General features: G+C 41.7%; 1 protein-coding gene across 9 annotated transcripts in view; it reads left to right on the top strand.

The window, feature by feature from the left end:
- sgcg (sarcoglycan, gamma) overlaps window positions 1-15,559 on the top strand; it is a 612,351-nt gene that overhangs the window by 301,373 nt on the left and 295,419 nt on the right. For 6 of the 9 annotated variants that reach the window (XM_059964201.1, XM_059964199.1, XM_059964196.1 and 3 more), the window contains one exon: window positions 14,937-15,128. In XM_059964201.1, coding sequence (XP_059820184.1) covers window positions 14,937-15,128 — 192 coding nt within the window. Of the gene's footprint in view, window positions 1-14,933; window positions 15,129-15,559 lie in introns of all 9 variants that reach the window. The other 3 variants (XM_059964202.1, XM_059964198.1, XM_059964203.1) reach the window with 1 other exon arrangement.

Below are 15,559 nucleotides of genomic sequence, written 5' to 3'. Positions count from 1 at the left end.
AACCAGTCTGTCTGGCATCAACAATCATTCCATGGTTAAAGTAACATAGATCATATTTCTTCCCCATTCTGATATTGGGTCTGCACAGGAATTGGATATATTGACCATGTCTGTGAGCATTTATGCATTGAGTTGCTTCCACGTGATTGGCTGATTAGATATTTGCATTAGTGAGGAGGTGTACCTAATAAAGTGGCCACTGAGTGTATTTTGTTTCATTAAATTTGAAACTTATCCTGCTTTCTGAGATTTGAAAGCTGGCATATCTAAGTCAGTTGATGCTGCTTGTTAAGAGAAGAGCCCAATTCTCCGAGTCTGTTCACCAGATTGAGGGTGAAGCAATCTCTGTTCAGTGGCTCATCTGGTCTCCACGGTGACTATACTCACCTTGACTTGTTGCCCAGATGGAAAGGTCAGTAGCACATTTCTGCCATTGGTCAGCAGGCATGCTGGACTTAGCTGAGATCTTGCTTTGTCATGTTGTGGTCTCAGAACTTTGTACTGTCATTTGTGATCCAATTGTAGAGTCATTCTCCAGCAGGTGGTATTTTATTGTGTAAGTTTTACATCTCAGCCATCAAGGCCTGTGCATGTCCAGTAGAGATTACAATCTGGTTCTCTCAAAGATCCCTTGGTGAGCCATTTGTCATATATGACTGCAAGGACTTTTCTAATGCACCATAATCGGAAGCTGGACAAATTCTGCTTTCACATCTTTAATGAAGGGATTTGAGAACACAGCCCTGATGGTCTGACAACTTAGTGCCTAAGGTTAGCAATGTTGTTTCAGACGCATGAACTAAGATAGTGAAAAATGACAGAGGCTTTGCCTTTCTTCTATAGTCCAGTCGTCTCCTATGAGATTCCTTCATCTTCAGCCCTTTACCTCTTCCACCTATCTCCCCCCAGCTCTTACTTCATCCACCCACCCACCTTTTCCCTCACCTAGTCATACTTATTACCTGCCAGCTTGTACTAATTCTCCTTCTTCATCCTTCGTATTCTAATTTCTGCCCCTTCTGTTCAGCCCGATGAGAGATCTCAGCCCAAAACATCAACTATTTGTTCCCTCCATAGATGCTGCCTATCTTGCTGAGCTGCTCCAGCAATTTTTGTGTGTTTCCTTTTTCTTTCAGGTTGCCTGCATCTTGGCTAAGTGAGTCAAGAACAGAATTGAGCTTGTTCAGTATTCTTTATTGGGTAGGATATCTGCTGCCTGTGACATGACAATTGCTTTCTTGGTGTTGACAATCATGGTACTTGATGCGGGCATAAGAGACGATATTCGTTATCACCTGCAATTCTTCTGACAAGTTCGAGCTGAATGCAACATCATCTGTGGAGTGCAGATCACAGTCAGTCAGCATGATGGCTTTTTCTTTTGCACTGAAGTTGTCTGACATTGGGTCTCTGTGTTCATACTTGATTAAATCCAGGTAAATATATTATGGCTAAATGAAACTCAGGTTCAAAAATCACGAGATCCACTGGGGTAAAATTAATGTGTAAGAAATATAATGTAATATCATGGATAGTGTTAGATGTTAATAATACATCTCTCCTCACTATCTCATCATGTCCATCACCTTCTTCTACAGGAACAACAGATTTACCTCCTCATTCCAAAAACATTATTTGCTTCAATGTCATCATTATAATCATTATTATTTTCCAACTCATTATTCAAATATATCAATTAAAGTGAAAGTAGTTCAAAGATAAACTATTTAATTGGCCTATACAAATTAAGCACATGTTTTTCTATCTTGTAACAGTGATGAGGTTGATTCAGAGAATTAGCCATCCCAATTGAACTCCAATTGTTTTATTAAATGAGCAATTATGATGTTATTAACACCTGACTGATACTCAATTAGTTCAATAGGTTACTTCCAAGTATTCCTAGTTTTTTTCAGAATATCTTAAAACAGTAAAATTCATTTGTAGATAAGGTTTACGAATGCAGCCTTGTAAAGGAAATCCCTAGTTGTGATTCCTTTGCACTCCTAAGTGATCAGCTTTTTTGTATGAGCCTCTGTATATCTGGCGTGTTTATCTGGTTTGATTTGCTGCATGTAATCATGCTGCACCACAATGATAACAAGATTTGTAAAGTCTCACTGAATACATTCATTGTGAACCAAGTACAGACGGCTTTTAAAAATAAAATCATGAAGTCTGTAAATGAATAAAATTATTCTGGAAAGAGGATTAAGGGAACTATGAATGTGGAGATCCCTAGTGGCAGGGGAATATGCTTCCATGCTGTATTAAAAAGCAGTAAGAAATGATAAGCTTAGATTATATTAAGAATTACTTAAAATGTTATATAAATACGTAAAGAGCAGACATTCTTCCATTCCTTTGCCAATCAATACCACCAAAGAGGGGAGACGAGAGGTGTGGTAGTGACTAAGGCTTCCATAATTAAAGGAATAGACAGGAGATTCTGTGGATGTGAAAGAGACTCCTGGATGATACATTGCCTCCCAGGTGTCAGAGTCAGGGATGTGTGAGAATGCGTCCACAGTATTCTAAAAGGAAAAGTGAGCAGCTGGAAGTTGTGGAACATATTGGTACCAAAGACATACGGTAGGTAGGAAAGTGGAGCAGGTCTAGAAGAGAGAATATAGGGAGTTAGGTAGAAAGCTGAAAAGCAGGATTTCCAAGGTAACAATCTCTGGTTTTCTTCCTGTGTCACGCACCAGTGAAGGTAAGAATTGGATGAATGAGCAGATTAATGCATGGCTTAAGTATTATTCAGCTGGCAAGGTTTCAGATTTCTGGATCTTTGAGATCTCTTCTGTGGAAGGTCTGACCTGTATAAAATGTACAGATTACACCTGAAACTGATGGGGTCGAATATTCTTGTAGAAAGGTTTGTTAGAGCCATTGGGAAGATTTAAACTAATTTGGTAGTCGGATGAGAACCAGTGATAAGGTTGATGGTGGGACAGTTGGTATACAACTAGTTGCAGTGTGTAGTGATGCTGTGAGGAAGGACAGGTAGATGATTGGACAAAATTGTGGTCAGTGTGGGATTAGTTAAAGTGCAACATGGGAAGAAAATCAAAAAAGGGTGATGATTACAGGTTGAAGGTGTTATATTTGAATGCACACAGTATATGGAGTAAGGGAAATGATCTTGTACAGTCAGAGAATGACAGGAATGGCATTGTGGGCAGCACTGAGTTGTGGCTGAAAGAAGATGATAATTGGCTTAATATCCAAGGATACACATCATATTGAAAGGACAGGCAGATAGGCTGAGGGGGTGAGGTGGCTCACTTGTTAAAAAATGAATTCAAATCCTTAGAAAGAAGTGGCATAGAATCAGAAGATATAGAATCTTTGTGGGTAGAGTTAAGAAACTGCAGGGGTAAAAAGATCCTGCTGGAGGCCCCTGAACAGTATCCAGGATGTGGGATATAAATTACAACAGGAGATAGAAAAAGCATGTACACAGTGCAATATTTCAATAGTCATTAGGGATTTCAATATGCAGGTAGATTGGAAAAATCCCACAAAATGGAATTAGTAGAATGCCTACAAGATAGCTTTTTATAGCAGCTTGTGGTTGAGCCTACTTGGGGAAAGGCTATAATTTATTGGGTGTTGTGTATTGAGCCATATTTGATTAGGAGGCAATGATCATAATATGATAGAATTCACCCTGCAATTTGAGATGAGAAGCTAAAGTCAGATGTATCAGTATTAATGTTAAGTAAAAGGAATTATTGAGGAATGACACCAAAGCCTACATCAGTTCAACTGTCACAAAATAAAATGAAATATGAAGGTAAGCTAGACAATAATATCAAAGATCAAAGTTTTCAGATTTATAAAGAATTAAAAAAAGGTGAGAGTAGATATTGGACCATGGGGAAATGATGCTGGAGTGGAAGTAATGGAGGACAAAGAAATGGTGGACAAATTTAATAAGTAGTTTGCATCAGTCTTCCCTGTGGAAAATCGAGAGTGGCAGGCAGCAGAAGAGATTGTAGTAAGGAGAATGTGCTTGGGAAGCTGAAGGTCTGAAGGTAGATAGATCAACTGGACCAGATGGACTACACCCTAGGGCAGGGGAGTCAAACTCATTTTAGGTCACGGGCCGGATTAGGCAAAATGCAGCTTCATGCGGGCCAGATCAGTCGGGCGCGTGCGAACGCAGCTTTCATTGCCTCTGTTTTTTCAGCCTGTTCTCATGTGTCTCAGTCTCTGCTATAACTACAAAGTGTTTCACTTCACAAATTCCGTTTCTTATGAAGAAGACTGCTGAGCAAGCATTATTTTTATGATTGGTATTAACTTACAATCATAGGCTTCATATCGCCGGGCCATTAATAATTAAAATAATAGATCCATCTATAATGATCTCACGGGCCGGATATACTTGTACGCCGGGCCGGATATGGCCCACGGGCCTTGAGTTTGACACCTATGCCCTAGGGTTTTGAAAGAGGGAGATGAAGAAATCGAGGAGGCATTGAATCACTTGAATCCTTGAATCACTAGTTCTGGAACAGTACAGGAGGACTGGCATATTACAAATGTCACTCCACTCTTTAAGAAGGTGGGAAGGTAGAAAGGAAATTATAGACCCAATAGACTGAGTTCGGTGGTTGGGAAGTTGTTGGAATCCATTAGTAAGGACGTGGTTTCAGGGTATTTGGAGGTGCATGATAAAATAGAACACATGATCTCCTTGAAGGACAACCTTGCCTGACAAATCTATTGGAATTCTTTGAGGAATTAACAAGCAGGATGAAAAAGGAGTGTCAGTGGATGCAGTATACTGTACGTGGATTTTCAGAAGGTCTTTGTCAAGGTGCTTCACATGAAGTTGCTTAACAAGATAAGAGCCAATGGAATTACAGGAAAGATACTAGCATGGATAGAAGATTGGCTGACTGGCAGAAGGCAAAGAGTGGGAATGCAGAGGGCCTTTTCTGGATAGCTTCCAGTGACTAGTGGTGTTCTACAGTCGCCAGTGTTGGGACTGCTTCTTTTCAATCATTTGGATGCTGCAATTGATGGCTTGTTACCAAGTTTTATGAATGATATCAGATTCAGATTCAGTTTATTGTCATTTAGAAACCACAAATGCAATGCAGTTAAAAAATGAGACAATGTTCCCGCAGAATGATATCACAAAAGCATATGACAAAACAGACTACACCAGAAAATCCACGTAATGTTTGGCAATCCCCAATCCAAAGTCCGGAGAGGCCGCTGCGTATTAATATTGTGCTACCGTCTAGCGCGTTCCCTAGAAAGGAGCTCCAAACTCACCAGACAAAAACAAGACCAAAAACTAAAGCTACAAGACCTGCACAAAACCACATAATTACAACATATAGTTACAACAGTGCAAACAATAGCATAATTGATAAAAAAAAAACAGACTATGGGTACAGTAAAAATAGTCCAAGATGTTAAAGGACTGTAAATTCAAAAGAAATCACCACAGTTTCCACAAGTCCCCAGGGTCACAACAGACTCGCCATCCCATGCCGGCAGCAGAAGGGAGTAACCCCTCTATGGATTTCCAAGGCGCCGCCCGACTCAGCCTCGCAGACGCAGCACACAATGGAAGCTTTGTCGAAACCAGCCTCGCAGACCGAAAGCGACCTGAGCACGTCGAAAAGACTCTTGAGTCCGTCGAACCTCCGAGCTGACGACCATCCCCTCCGGCACAGCTTCTCCGAGCACCATCCTCTGCCGAGCGTATTAAGACGGCCCCACCAATGGCCATCAGCAACGCGACCCCAAGGACTAAGGGGCTTGTTCTTCCCAGCAGAGCCCCGGATCTCACAACAGCAGCAGCAATGAAGAAGGTCTACCTGGAATTTCCCAATGTTTCTCCGTGCTTCCACGTCCATTTTCAATCGATTATGATTGCGCATGGCACACCACTTCACAAATAACAGATAATCTGTTCTGGAGTAGCCTCTGCAAACTGCGTCGCGCCACCATCTTGGATTAGGGGAGATATGATACGAAGATAAGCGGAGGGTAGATAGTGTTGAGGAAGCAGGGAATCTGTAGAAGTACTTAGACAGATTGGGAGACTGGGCAAAGAAGTGACAGATGCACAATAGTGTAGGAAATGTATGGTCATGCACTTTGGCAGAGGGAATAAAGTCATAGACTATATTCTAAATGAGGAGAAATTTCAAAAATGAGAGGATCTGAGAGTCCTTGTGCTAGATTCCCTAAAGGTTAACTTGCAGATTGAGTTTCTGCTAAGGAAGACAAATGCAATGTTAGCATTCCTTTCAAGAGGACTAGAATGTAAGTGCAAGGATGCAATGCTGAGGGTGTATAATGCATTGGTCAGATTGCACTTGGAGTACTGTGGGCAGTTTTGGGCCCCTTATTAAGAAAAGATGTGCTGGCATTGGAGGGGGCTCAGAGGAGGCTCACAGGGGTTATTTCAGGAATGGAGGGGTTTATGTATGAGGAGCATTTGATGGCTCTGGGCCTGTAATTGCTGGAGTTTAGAAGAATGAGGGGGGATTATCCTTGAAACCTATAAAATGTTGAAAGGCCTATATAGAGTGGATGTGCAGAAAATGAGAAAATATTTCTTATAGGGATAATCCTCAAAATAGAGGCACATCCATTTAGAACAGAGATGAGGAACACTTCCTCTAGCCAGAAGGTAGTAAATCTGTGGAAGTCATTGTCACGGATGGCTGTGGAGGCCAAATCACTGGGTACGTTTAAAATGGAGGTTGATAGGTTCTTCATTGGACAGGGCGTCAAAGGTTATGGGGAGAAGACAGGCGAATGAGGTTGAGAGGGATAATGGATCAGCCATGTGGAGCAGACTCGATGGGTTGAATGGCTGAATGTTGCTCCAATGCCTTATGCTCTTATGGTCTCCTGGAAATCCTTATAGAATTTCTCACCAATAGCTAAGGTAGGTATCCTTGAAAAAAGTTTGGTAATTCCAGCATTGTAATTAGAATATCAATGGCACTATATTGTCTTAAAGTTGCAGGAGATCATTATGGTCCAGCAGGAGAGTTAGATATGGCAAATGAAGAATGGAGCCAAAGTAATCTAATTTGCTTACATATTACTGAATAGTCGGTTGTGTATCTGTATAAGGATGTCAATAATAAAAGTGGAAACAAGGCTGCAATCAATTGTCTTTTTTCCCAACTTTTCATGAGTAAGCTAGAAAATCAGACTTTAGAAACACAAAGTGTTATTTTGAGTGACCTTTCCATATAAGATCATAATCTGAGACTTTTTGTAGTTCTTAGCGTGTCAAAGGGTAGCACGGTAGCGTAGTGGTTAGTAAATTGCTTCACAGTGCCAGTGATCACCAATTGGGTTTCAATTCCCACCGTTCACTGTAAGGAGTTTGTACTTTCTTCCCAAAAAGGCATAGATTTCCTCCAGGTGCTTCGGAGTCTTCCATGTTCCAAAGATGTACAGTTAGGGTTAGTGAATTGTAACTTTTACAATTGCAAGGACATTAGGAACTTAAACTATTGCAGGTTTACTCCATCAGTGAGTTGCTCGTTTGTGGAGAAATTGAAAGGGCTGGACTTGGTGTGGTTCGTGCTCCTGTCTGCGTCAAAGAGGCATCTGAGGAGTTGGTGCACGAATGCAACATGCAGTCTAACAGCGAGTGATTGTCTTAGTTACTTTTCTTGTGAACGAAGATCCTGTTGGAAATTGTTAACGTGGAATGCTGGAAGTCTGATTCACTGGTTTATTGATGAACAACAGGGGTGGGTGGATGGCAGGAGAGCCATGTGGTTGTATGAGGACTAGGCCGCAAGCCACAGAGTTGCCTGTTTACAGCGGCCCAGCAGAGAGCCACTGGAGCCAGTGCACTCCACCAGAGTGTTCAAGCTGGTGTCAGTGCTGCCCCCGATGTTGGCTCAGCGGAAACAAGCTGTATTGTATTCAGCTACTCACTGTTGCATCATTCATGGTCTCAGAGTCTTGGACTATATTTTTTTTCTGTGACTGTATTTTGCTGATATCTTATATGTGCTAGATGTGTGAAGCGTGGGACAGTTGGTACTCAGTTTCACACCTTGGCCCCAGAGTTACGCTGTCTCATTTGGCTGTATTCATCGATATTCACATAAGGTTGAATGACAACTAAACCTGACAATTAAATCTGTTTTTCCAGAATATGTGTCAATATCACAATCTTAAACAATAAAGGATAGCCAGTTAGCCAAACCGCACCAACCAAGAATAGTGTAGAAATGTAGCAATATAAACCATAAATAATTAAATAATAAGAAGTTAATCATGCCAAGTGGAAATTAGTCCAGGACCAGCCTATTGGCTCAGGGTGTCTGACACTCCGAGGGAGGAGTTGTAAAGTTTGATGGCTACAGGCAGGAATGACTTCCTATGACGCTCAGTGTTGCATCTCGGTGGAATGAGTCTCTGGCTGAATGTACTCCTGTGCCTAACCAGTACGTTGTGGAGTGGATGGGAGACACTGTCCAAGATGGCATGCAACTTGGACAGCATCCTCTTTTCAGACACCACCGTCAGAGAGTCCAGTTCCACCCCCACAACATCACTGGCCTTACGAATGAGTTTGTTGGTTCTGATGGTGTCTGCTACCCTCAGCCTGCTGCCCCAGCACACAACAGCAAACATGATAGCATTAGCCACCACAGACTCATAGAACATCCTCAGCATTGTCCGGCAGATTTTAAAGGACCTCAGTCTCCTCAGGAAATAGAGATGGCTCTGACCCTTCTTGTAGACAGCCTCAGTGTTCTTTGACCAGTCCAGTTTATTGTCCATTCGTATCCCCAGGTATTTGTAATCCTCCACCATGTCCACACTGACCCCTTGGATGGAAACAGGGGTCACTGGTGCCTTAGCCCTCCTCAGGTCCACCACCAGCTCCTTAGTCTTTTTCACATTAAGCTGCAGATGATTCTGCTCACACCATGTGACAAAGTTTCCCACCGTAGCCCTGTACTCCGCCTCATCTCCCTTGCTGATGCATCCAACTATGGCAGAGTCATCAGAAAACTTCTGAAGGTGGCAAGACTCTGTGCAGTAGTTGAAGTCCAAGGAGTAGATGGTGAAGAGAAAGGGAGACAGGACAGTCCCCTGTGGAGCCCCAGTGCTGCTGACCACTCTGTCTGACACACAGTGTTGCAAGCACACGTACTGTGGTCTGCCTGTCAGGTAATCAATAATCCATGACACCAGGGAAGCATCCACCTGCATCACTGTCAGCTTCTCACCCAGCAGAGCAGGGCAGATGGTGTTGAATGCACTGGAGAAGTCAAAAAACATGACTCTCACAGTGCTCGCCGGCTTGTCCAGGTGGGCGTAGACGTGGTTCAGTAGGTAGATGATGGCATCCTCAACTCCTAGTCGGGGCTGGTAGGCGAACTGGAGGGGGTCTAAGTGTGGCCTAACCATAGGCCGGAGCTGCTCTAGAACAAGTCTGTCCAGGGTCTTCATGATGTGGGAGATCAATGCCACCGGTCTGTAGTCATTGGAGCCACTGGGGCACGGCGTCTTCGGTACAGGAAGGAGGCAAGATGTCTTCCACAGCACAGGAACCCTCTGGAGACAGGCTCAGGTTGAAGACATGGTGAAGTACTCCATATAGCTGGGGAAGCACAGGCTTTGAGCACCCTGGGGCTGACACCATCCGGACTCGCAGCCTTGCTTGGTTGGAGACGTTTCAGCTGTCTTCTCACCTGTTCAGCTGTGAAGCCCACCGTGGTGGTTTCAGATGAGGGTTAATAAAAAAGCTTCATTCAATGAGAGGGAAAAGAGGGCAGAGGGGAGAGAGGGGGGAGGGGAGGGGAGAGAGAATGAATCCCAATGGAATTGTTACAATCAAAAGCTCGGAGATTATTCATAGCTGAGTATTTATTATTTACATTTGTCTGAAAGATAAAGAAAAGCTGAAGTTTCTTCATAACTAGGACAATTATTTTGGGCTGCATACACAGCAGAGGGCAATACAAGTGGAGAGAATTGTCATGGACATCAGATGTTCCTGACACTGACCTTCAAGCTCAGTGTTCCAGTCAATGCTCTCATCAAGAAAAACTTTATGACGAAAGCAGGGACATTGTGTTACAACGTTATCAAACGTCACTTAGGCCACAGCTGGAGCATTATGTTAGTACTCGTCACCACGTACTTTAGAGGGAGGATGTGTTTGTACTGGAGGGTGTAGGACAAATTTACCAGGATGCTACCTGGATTGGAGACGTCAGTTGTCAGGAGAGACTGGATATTCTGATTTGTTTTCCCTGGAACAGAGAGAGTGAGAAGTGATCTAATAAAGGCATACAAAAGATAAATAAGATTGGTAGTAAAAGTCTTTATCCCAAGGCAGGATTGTTTGAAACAAAAGGATATTGGTATAAGGTGAGAAGTAGGAAGAATAGAAAGCAATTGAGAGGGAATAATTTCACAAAGAGTGGTGGCAATTTGGAAAGTTCTGTCTGAGGAGGTGGTAGGGGCAGAAACCAGACAAATATTTAAAGTTGCCAAGGTATAGAAGATGACAACCAAGGGCAGGCAAACAGGATTAACTCAGATAAATTCAGTGGTTAGTGAGGTCATGGTGGGCAAAGGGATCATTTTCTGTGCAATGAAATTATGCAAATGATTGTGCAGACTGACAGTCACCAAGTCTTAGAGAAATACAGCATGGAAGAAGGCCCTATCTGTGATGAGAAGCCTGGGCAAGGATGGTAAGGACGCAAGTATTTAAAACTGGAATCGAGACACGATTTCAAGACTGAGATGAGAACAGAGTTCTTGACTAGATGCTAGACAGGATCCTGGTGAGACCAGACGAGAATCCAAATGAGACAGAAACCTGAAGCGCAATCACAGACTGAACCAAAGTTGAGCTGGCGACTGAGTTCAGGTTCTCTTTAAATATCCAAACCTTGGCACTAAAAGATGGCCACCAATTAGCAGAGTGGGCCAGAATCTTTAAAGGGACTGTGCCAGCTATCCATGCTTAGGAGAATCAGGGCATCTAAACCCTAGAGGCTAGCGGGGTGGAGTGCATACCGTAACACAATGATCCACACAGACCTAAGTGCCTTCAGTCCCATTTGCTCATATTTGACCCAGAAACCTTTAAATTTCATTCTTTTACCCAACTTTACTATTTCCTCCACATACCCATCACAGCCTGTGTGAAAAACTTCCCTCTCAGGTCCCCTTTGAATCTTTCCCCTCTCACCTTAAACCTATCCCATCTACTTTCAGAAGTCATTAACCCTGGAAAATAATGAAGATTATCCATATTATCATATTGTGATCATTCAAACTATGCCCCTCATAATTTTATAAACCTCTGTAATGTCACATATTAGTCTCCTTCACTCCAGGGAAAACAATCCCAGCCAAACCCATCTCAACTTATTGCTCAAGCCCTCCAGTCCCGGCACAGTCCTGGCGAATCCTTTCACCACTCTCTCTAGCTTATTGACATTTTCCCTATAGTATGACCACCATCTACATACAATATTCCAGGTACACTCTCACCAATGCCAGCCCTAATAAGAAGTCCCAACTCTATGCCCCATCCAATGATTGCAAGCACGACTGTCTTATCTACCTGTGTTTTCCAATCTCAGGTAGCTATCTATTTGTATGCTTAAGTCTCTTTTTTCCTAAAGCACCCCCCTTTCATTCACAGAGTATGTCTCACCCTGGTTTAACGTCTAAAAGCACGTCACTTTCCTCTTCTCTGAGTTAAATTCCATCTGTCATTTCATTGGCCCACTTTCACAGATGAGTTAGATCCTGTTGTAACATCAGACAACCTTCTTCATTGTCCTCTACACCATCAAGTTTACTGTTATCTGACAACTTCCTAATCATAAAATATATGATAAACAATAGTAGAGCCAGCTGTGGCACACCACTGGTCACAAGTCTCTAATCTAAAAAAGTATTCCTCCAATATAACCCTGTTTTCTTCCTCCTTGCCAGTTCTGAATTCAGTTAGCTTGCTCAGCCTGGATCCCATTTGATCTAACTTTCCAGACACTGTCCAGCATGCCGGACTTTGTCAAAGGTCTTGCTAAAATCTATGTAGGCACTGTCAATTGTCCTGCCCTCATTAATCCCCTTGATTACATCTTCAAAAAACTCAGTCAAACTTGTGAAACACTATTTCCTATGTACCATGCTATGCTGGCTATCTATAATCAAGTCTTTGCCTTTCCAAATGTAGATAGATCCTGTCTCTCAGGATCTCCTTCAGAAACTCGCTTACCACTGATGTTAGGCTCATTGATCTGTAGTTCCCTGGCTTGTCTTTGGAGACCTTCTTCAATAAAGGCATAACGCTAGCCACTGTACAGCCTTTTGACAACTCACTCTTGGCTAAGATGATACAAATATCTCTGCTGGTATCTGTGCAACTTCTTTCCTTGCATCCAACAAAATCCCCAGTCCTGGGGATTAATCCACATTTATGAACTTTATGAGCACTGGAACCTTGTCTTTTGTAAGGCCAATACATCTCAGGAGATTACTGTTTTCTTCCCTGGATTCCCTAGCTTCCATGACCTCCTTCACAGTAAACACAGATGACAATATTCATTTAACACCTCACTCATTTCCTGTGGCTCCACACATTGGTCCACACTGATCCTTAAGAGATCCATTCTCTTTCTTGTTACCTCTTAACCCTTAAAATACTTATAAAACCTCTTAGGATTCTCCTGTCTGCTCTAATTCATAGGTTTATATTTTTTTTGTTTTGTAGTTGTGATTTTGCTTTTAACTGCAGATATGCAACCAATATCTGAATTCAATTAGATATGAAGAAAATACTTCCGACACGTCCAGTCTCAGTTTTATTTTAAAAAGGACGAAAAGAAAACTAAAGCTGAGCCAAATTTTCACCTCACAATGAAATGGATAAGGGATTTGGCTGAGGTTCAAACAGGCCTATTTGCTTACCTTTACTCACAGTACAGAGGAAAAGAATGCATCAACCAATTTGTACCAGATCCTTTTGTGGATTTGACTCTTCTGTTATTTAATTACTGAATATCTAATTAACATGAGCAAATGGGAAACAGAACAATTAAATCAGTAGGTTGTTGCTTTGTTGGAACCTTAGCATCTGCTCCACAAACAAGCAATAAAACCAGAAAATACACATAAAAATTGTAATCTGATTCATACTTTTTATTTTATTTAGGGACACACCACAGTTCCAGGCACTTCTGACACCTTGAATGTACACTGCCCGATTACACCTATGTGACTAATTAACCTATTAACAGGTACATCTTTGCAATGAGGAAGGAAACTGGAGCACCAGATGAAAACCCATGTAGTCACAGGTAGAACATACAATCTCCTTACAGACAGCAGTGGGAATTAAATGCAGGTTGTGGGCGCTGTAATAGTGTTAGTTTGGAGGAGATGCATTTGGGTTTGGACTGAGAATCTCGAGTCCATGTGTCAGAAAAACAAAGAGGACAAGCACAGAAGTCAGGTGCAGAAGTCATCACCTCTCGAAGTACACACCTGCCCAGCTACCTCCTGCTACTCCTGTGGCAGAGTGTGAAAGTCACACAATGGCCTCATCAGCCACTATGGAACACACAGCAGCAGAGTGGTGCTAACTCTTCCTCAGTCGCAAGGGGCTGCTTCGAAGAGATAAGATAATTCTGCTCTGTACTATAAATGATGAGAACCACAATTTCCCTGCAGGCTTCATATTGTTCCCACTTAGACAAAAATAGATGTATAATGGAAGATGTTCAACCACTTGTTACTCATTTTCCTCAATTTCCTTTGATTCTTCCCTTGAAGAAGATTAGCTAACGTGAAATCTTGTTTATGTGTTCTAATTGTGGTCTTTCATGTTAAAAATGTACATAATTTCTGTTTAATTTGTTTATCTTGTGAATGCTGCTTATCTAATGCCAGTGTTGCTGCTGCAAGAAAGTTTGTCGTTGCCCCTGTGCTTGCACGTACATGTTGAAAACAACAATACATTTGATTTTGACTTTTATCTGGAGTCTCATTAACATCAATTCTATTTATTTGAGACTGAAGTCTTTGGAGAAAAAGAGAAAAATTTGCAATGAGACTGCAATTATGGAGAAGTGTGAGAAAGAGCAAATCTTGATGGTGTAGAATCAGTTGCTTTACTGCCTTAACAAATGTTGGAGCTGCAATGAGGGAAACAGGAATGTACTGAGGAGAGACAACACATGCTTGAAAGACAAAATATGACAATTAAGTTATTTAACAAATTGGAATAATTCAGTCGCAAGGATGATGAAATATAATCAGGCTTGTCAAATCAGATGGCTGAGCATAGTAAACCATTATTTCCCTGTGGGGAGCCAGAGCTATAAAGAGAGCTCACTCAGAACTCTGCTTTCATTCAATTAAGTTCTCAGGCAGCAAATCTTGTGAAAGTAGCAGAGTGGGGAATAAAAATTGCTGCTTTGTGGATGGGAGATCCACTGACATTCATCTGGCCTGTGTGCCATTCTAGGGCTTGCAGAAACTCCCAGCTTCATGACACTTGATTAGTTTCTGCATCGGAAAGCATTAAAACAGATGTTGCTTGTCGTTGGTGTTCATAAACAGACTGTGTCAATAAAATTGTAATTTTCATTCCTAGCTCGAAGTATTTATTAATGGTGTGCCCTGAGAATACTTTGATGAATTATGCTCTTTTCTTTTTGATGGTCACCTATGACTGATTTCTCCTCTGGTAAGAATTTAGTTTAAAATCTCTTAAAGCTGATGGATCTGTCTGCTTTAACCTGTTTTAACAGATCAGAACTTGGATATACAATGTTTTGTATCTTGCAGATAACCCCATGTAGATATTTAGCGGGTTTGTTGAGAATTAACTCCTTTTGTTTGATTATGGCACGTCGCTAATTTACCTTCTCTCCCCCTCCCAGCAGATGGTACGGGAACAATACCTGACAACACAAGGCAATAGCCTACAAAGGCCAGAGAACCAATATGTCTACAAGATTGGGATCTATGGCTGGAGGAAGCGCTGCCTTTATTTATTTGTGCTGCTGCTTCTCGTTATCCTGGTGGTGAATTTTGCATTAACGATCTGGATTCTCAAAGTGATGTGGTTTTCCACAGTAAGTGCCATCAGTTGATTTTCTTAATATGCATTTTGAAATGTACTTTGTGGTGTAGGTATTTGGAGAGGTTTAATCTTCTTCTGTTTACATTGTATTTCACTCCACCTTTCTCATACATCTAAATCTTCTTGTCTTTTATTTATTGCCTTGTACTTTATAATTTTTCTGCCTTCTATTCAGCTTGATTGTAGCTGATGGCTTCCCATTTTCACAACTGATTAGATGAATAAATTGTCTGCTTGATGTACAAGGATGGCTGCAAATGTCAGATGTTCAGAATTGTAAGCACCTTCTCCATGACTACTGCTACTTACTGCTGCTTTAAGCTCATCAGCTTTGTAATTATCCATCCCCCTAGTGCATTTCTTCAAAAACATATGCAGTGTGTATGATATATAGAACACAAGCTATAATAATAAAAATGATCA

The sequence above is a fragment of the Hypanus sabinus genome, chromosome 3, assembly GCF_030144855.1.
Source record: "Hypanus sabinus isolate sHypSab1 chromosome 3, sHypSab1.hap1, whole genome shotgun sequence".
NCBI lineage: Eukaryota > Metazoa > Chordata > Chondrichthyes > Myliobatiformes > Dasyatidae > Hypanus > Hypanus sabinus.
The sequence above is the reverse complement of the archived record's forward strand: the minus strand, read 5'-3'. Positions and strand labels throughout refer to the sequence as shown.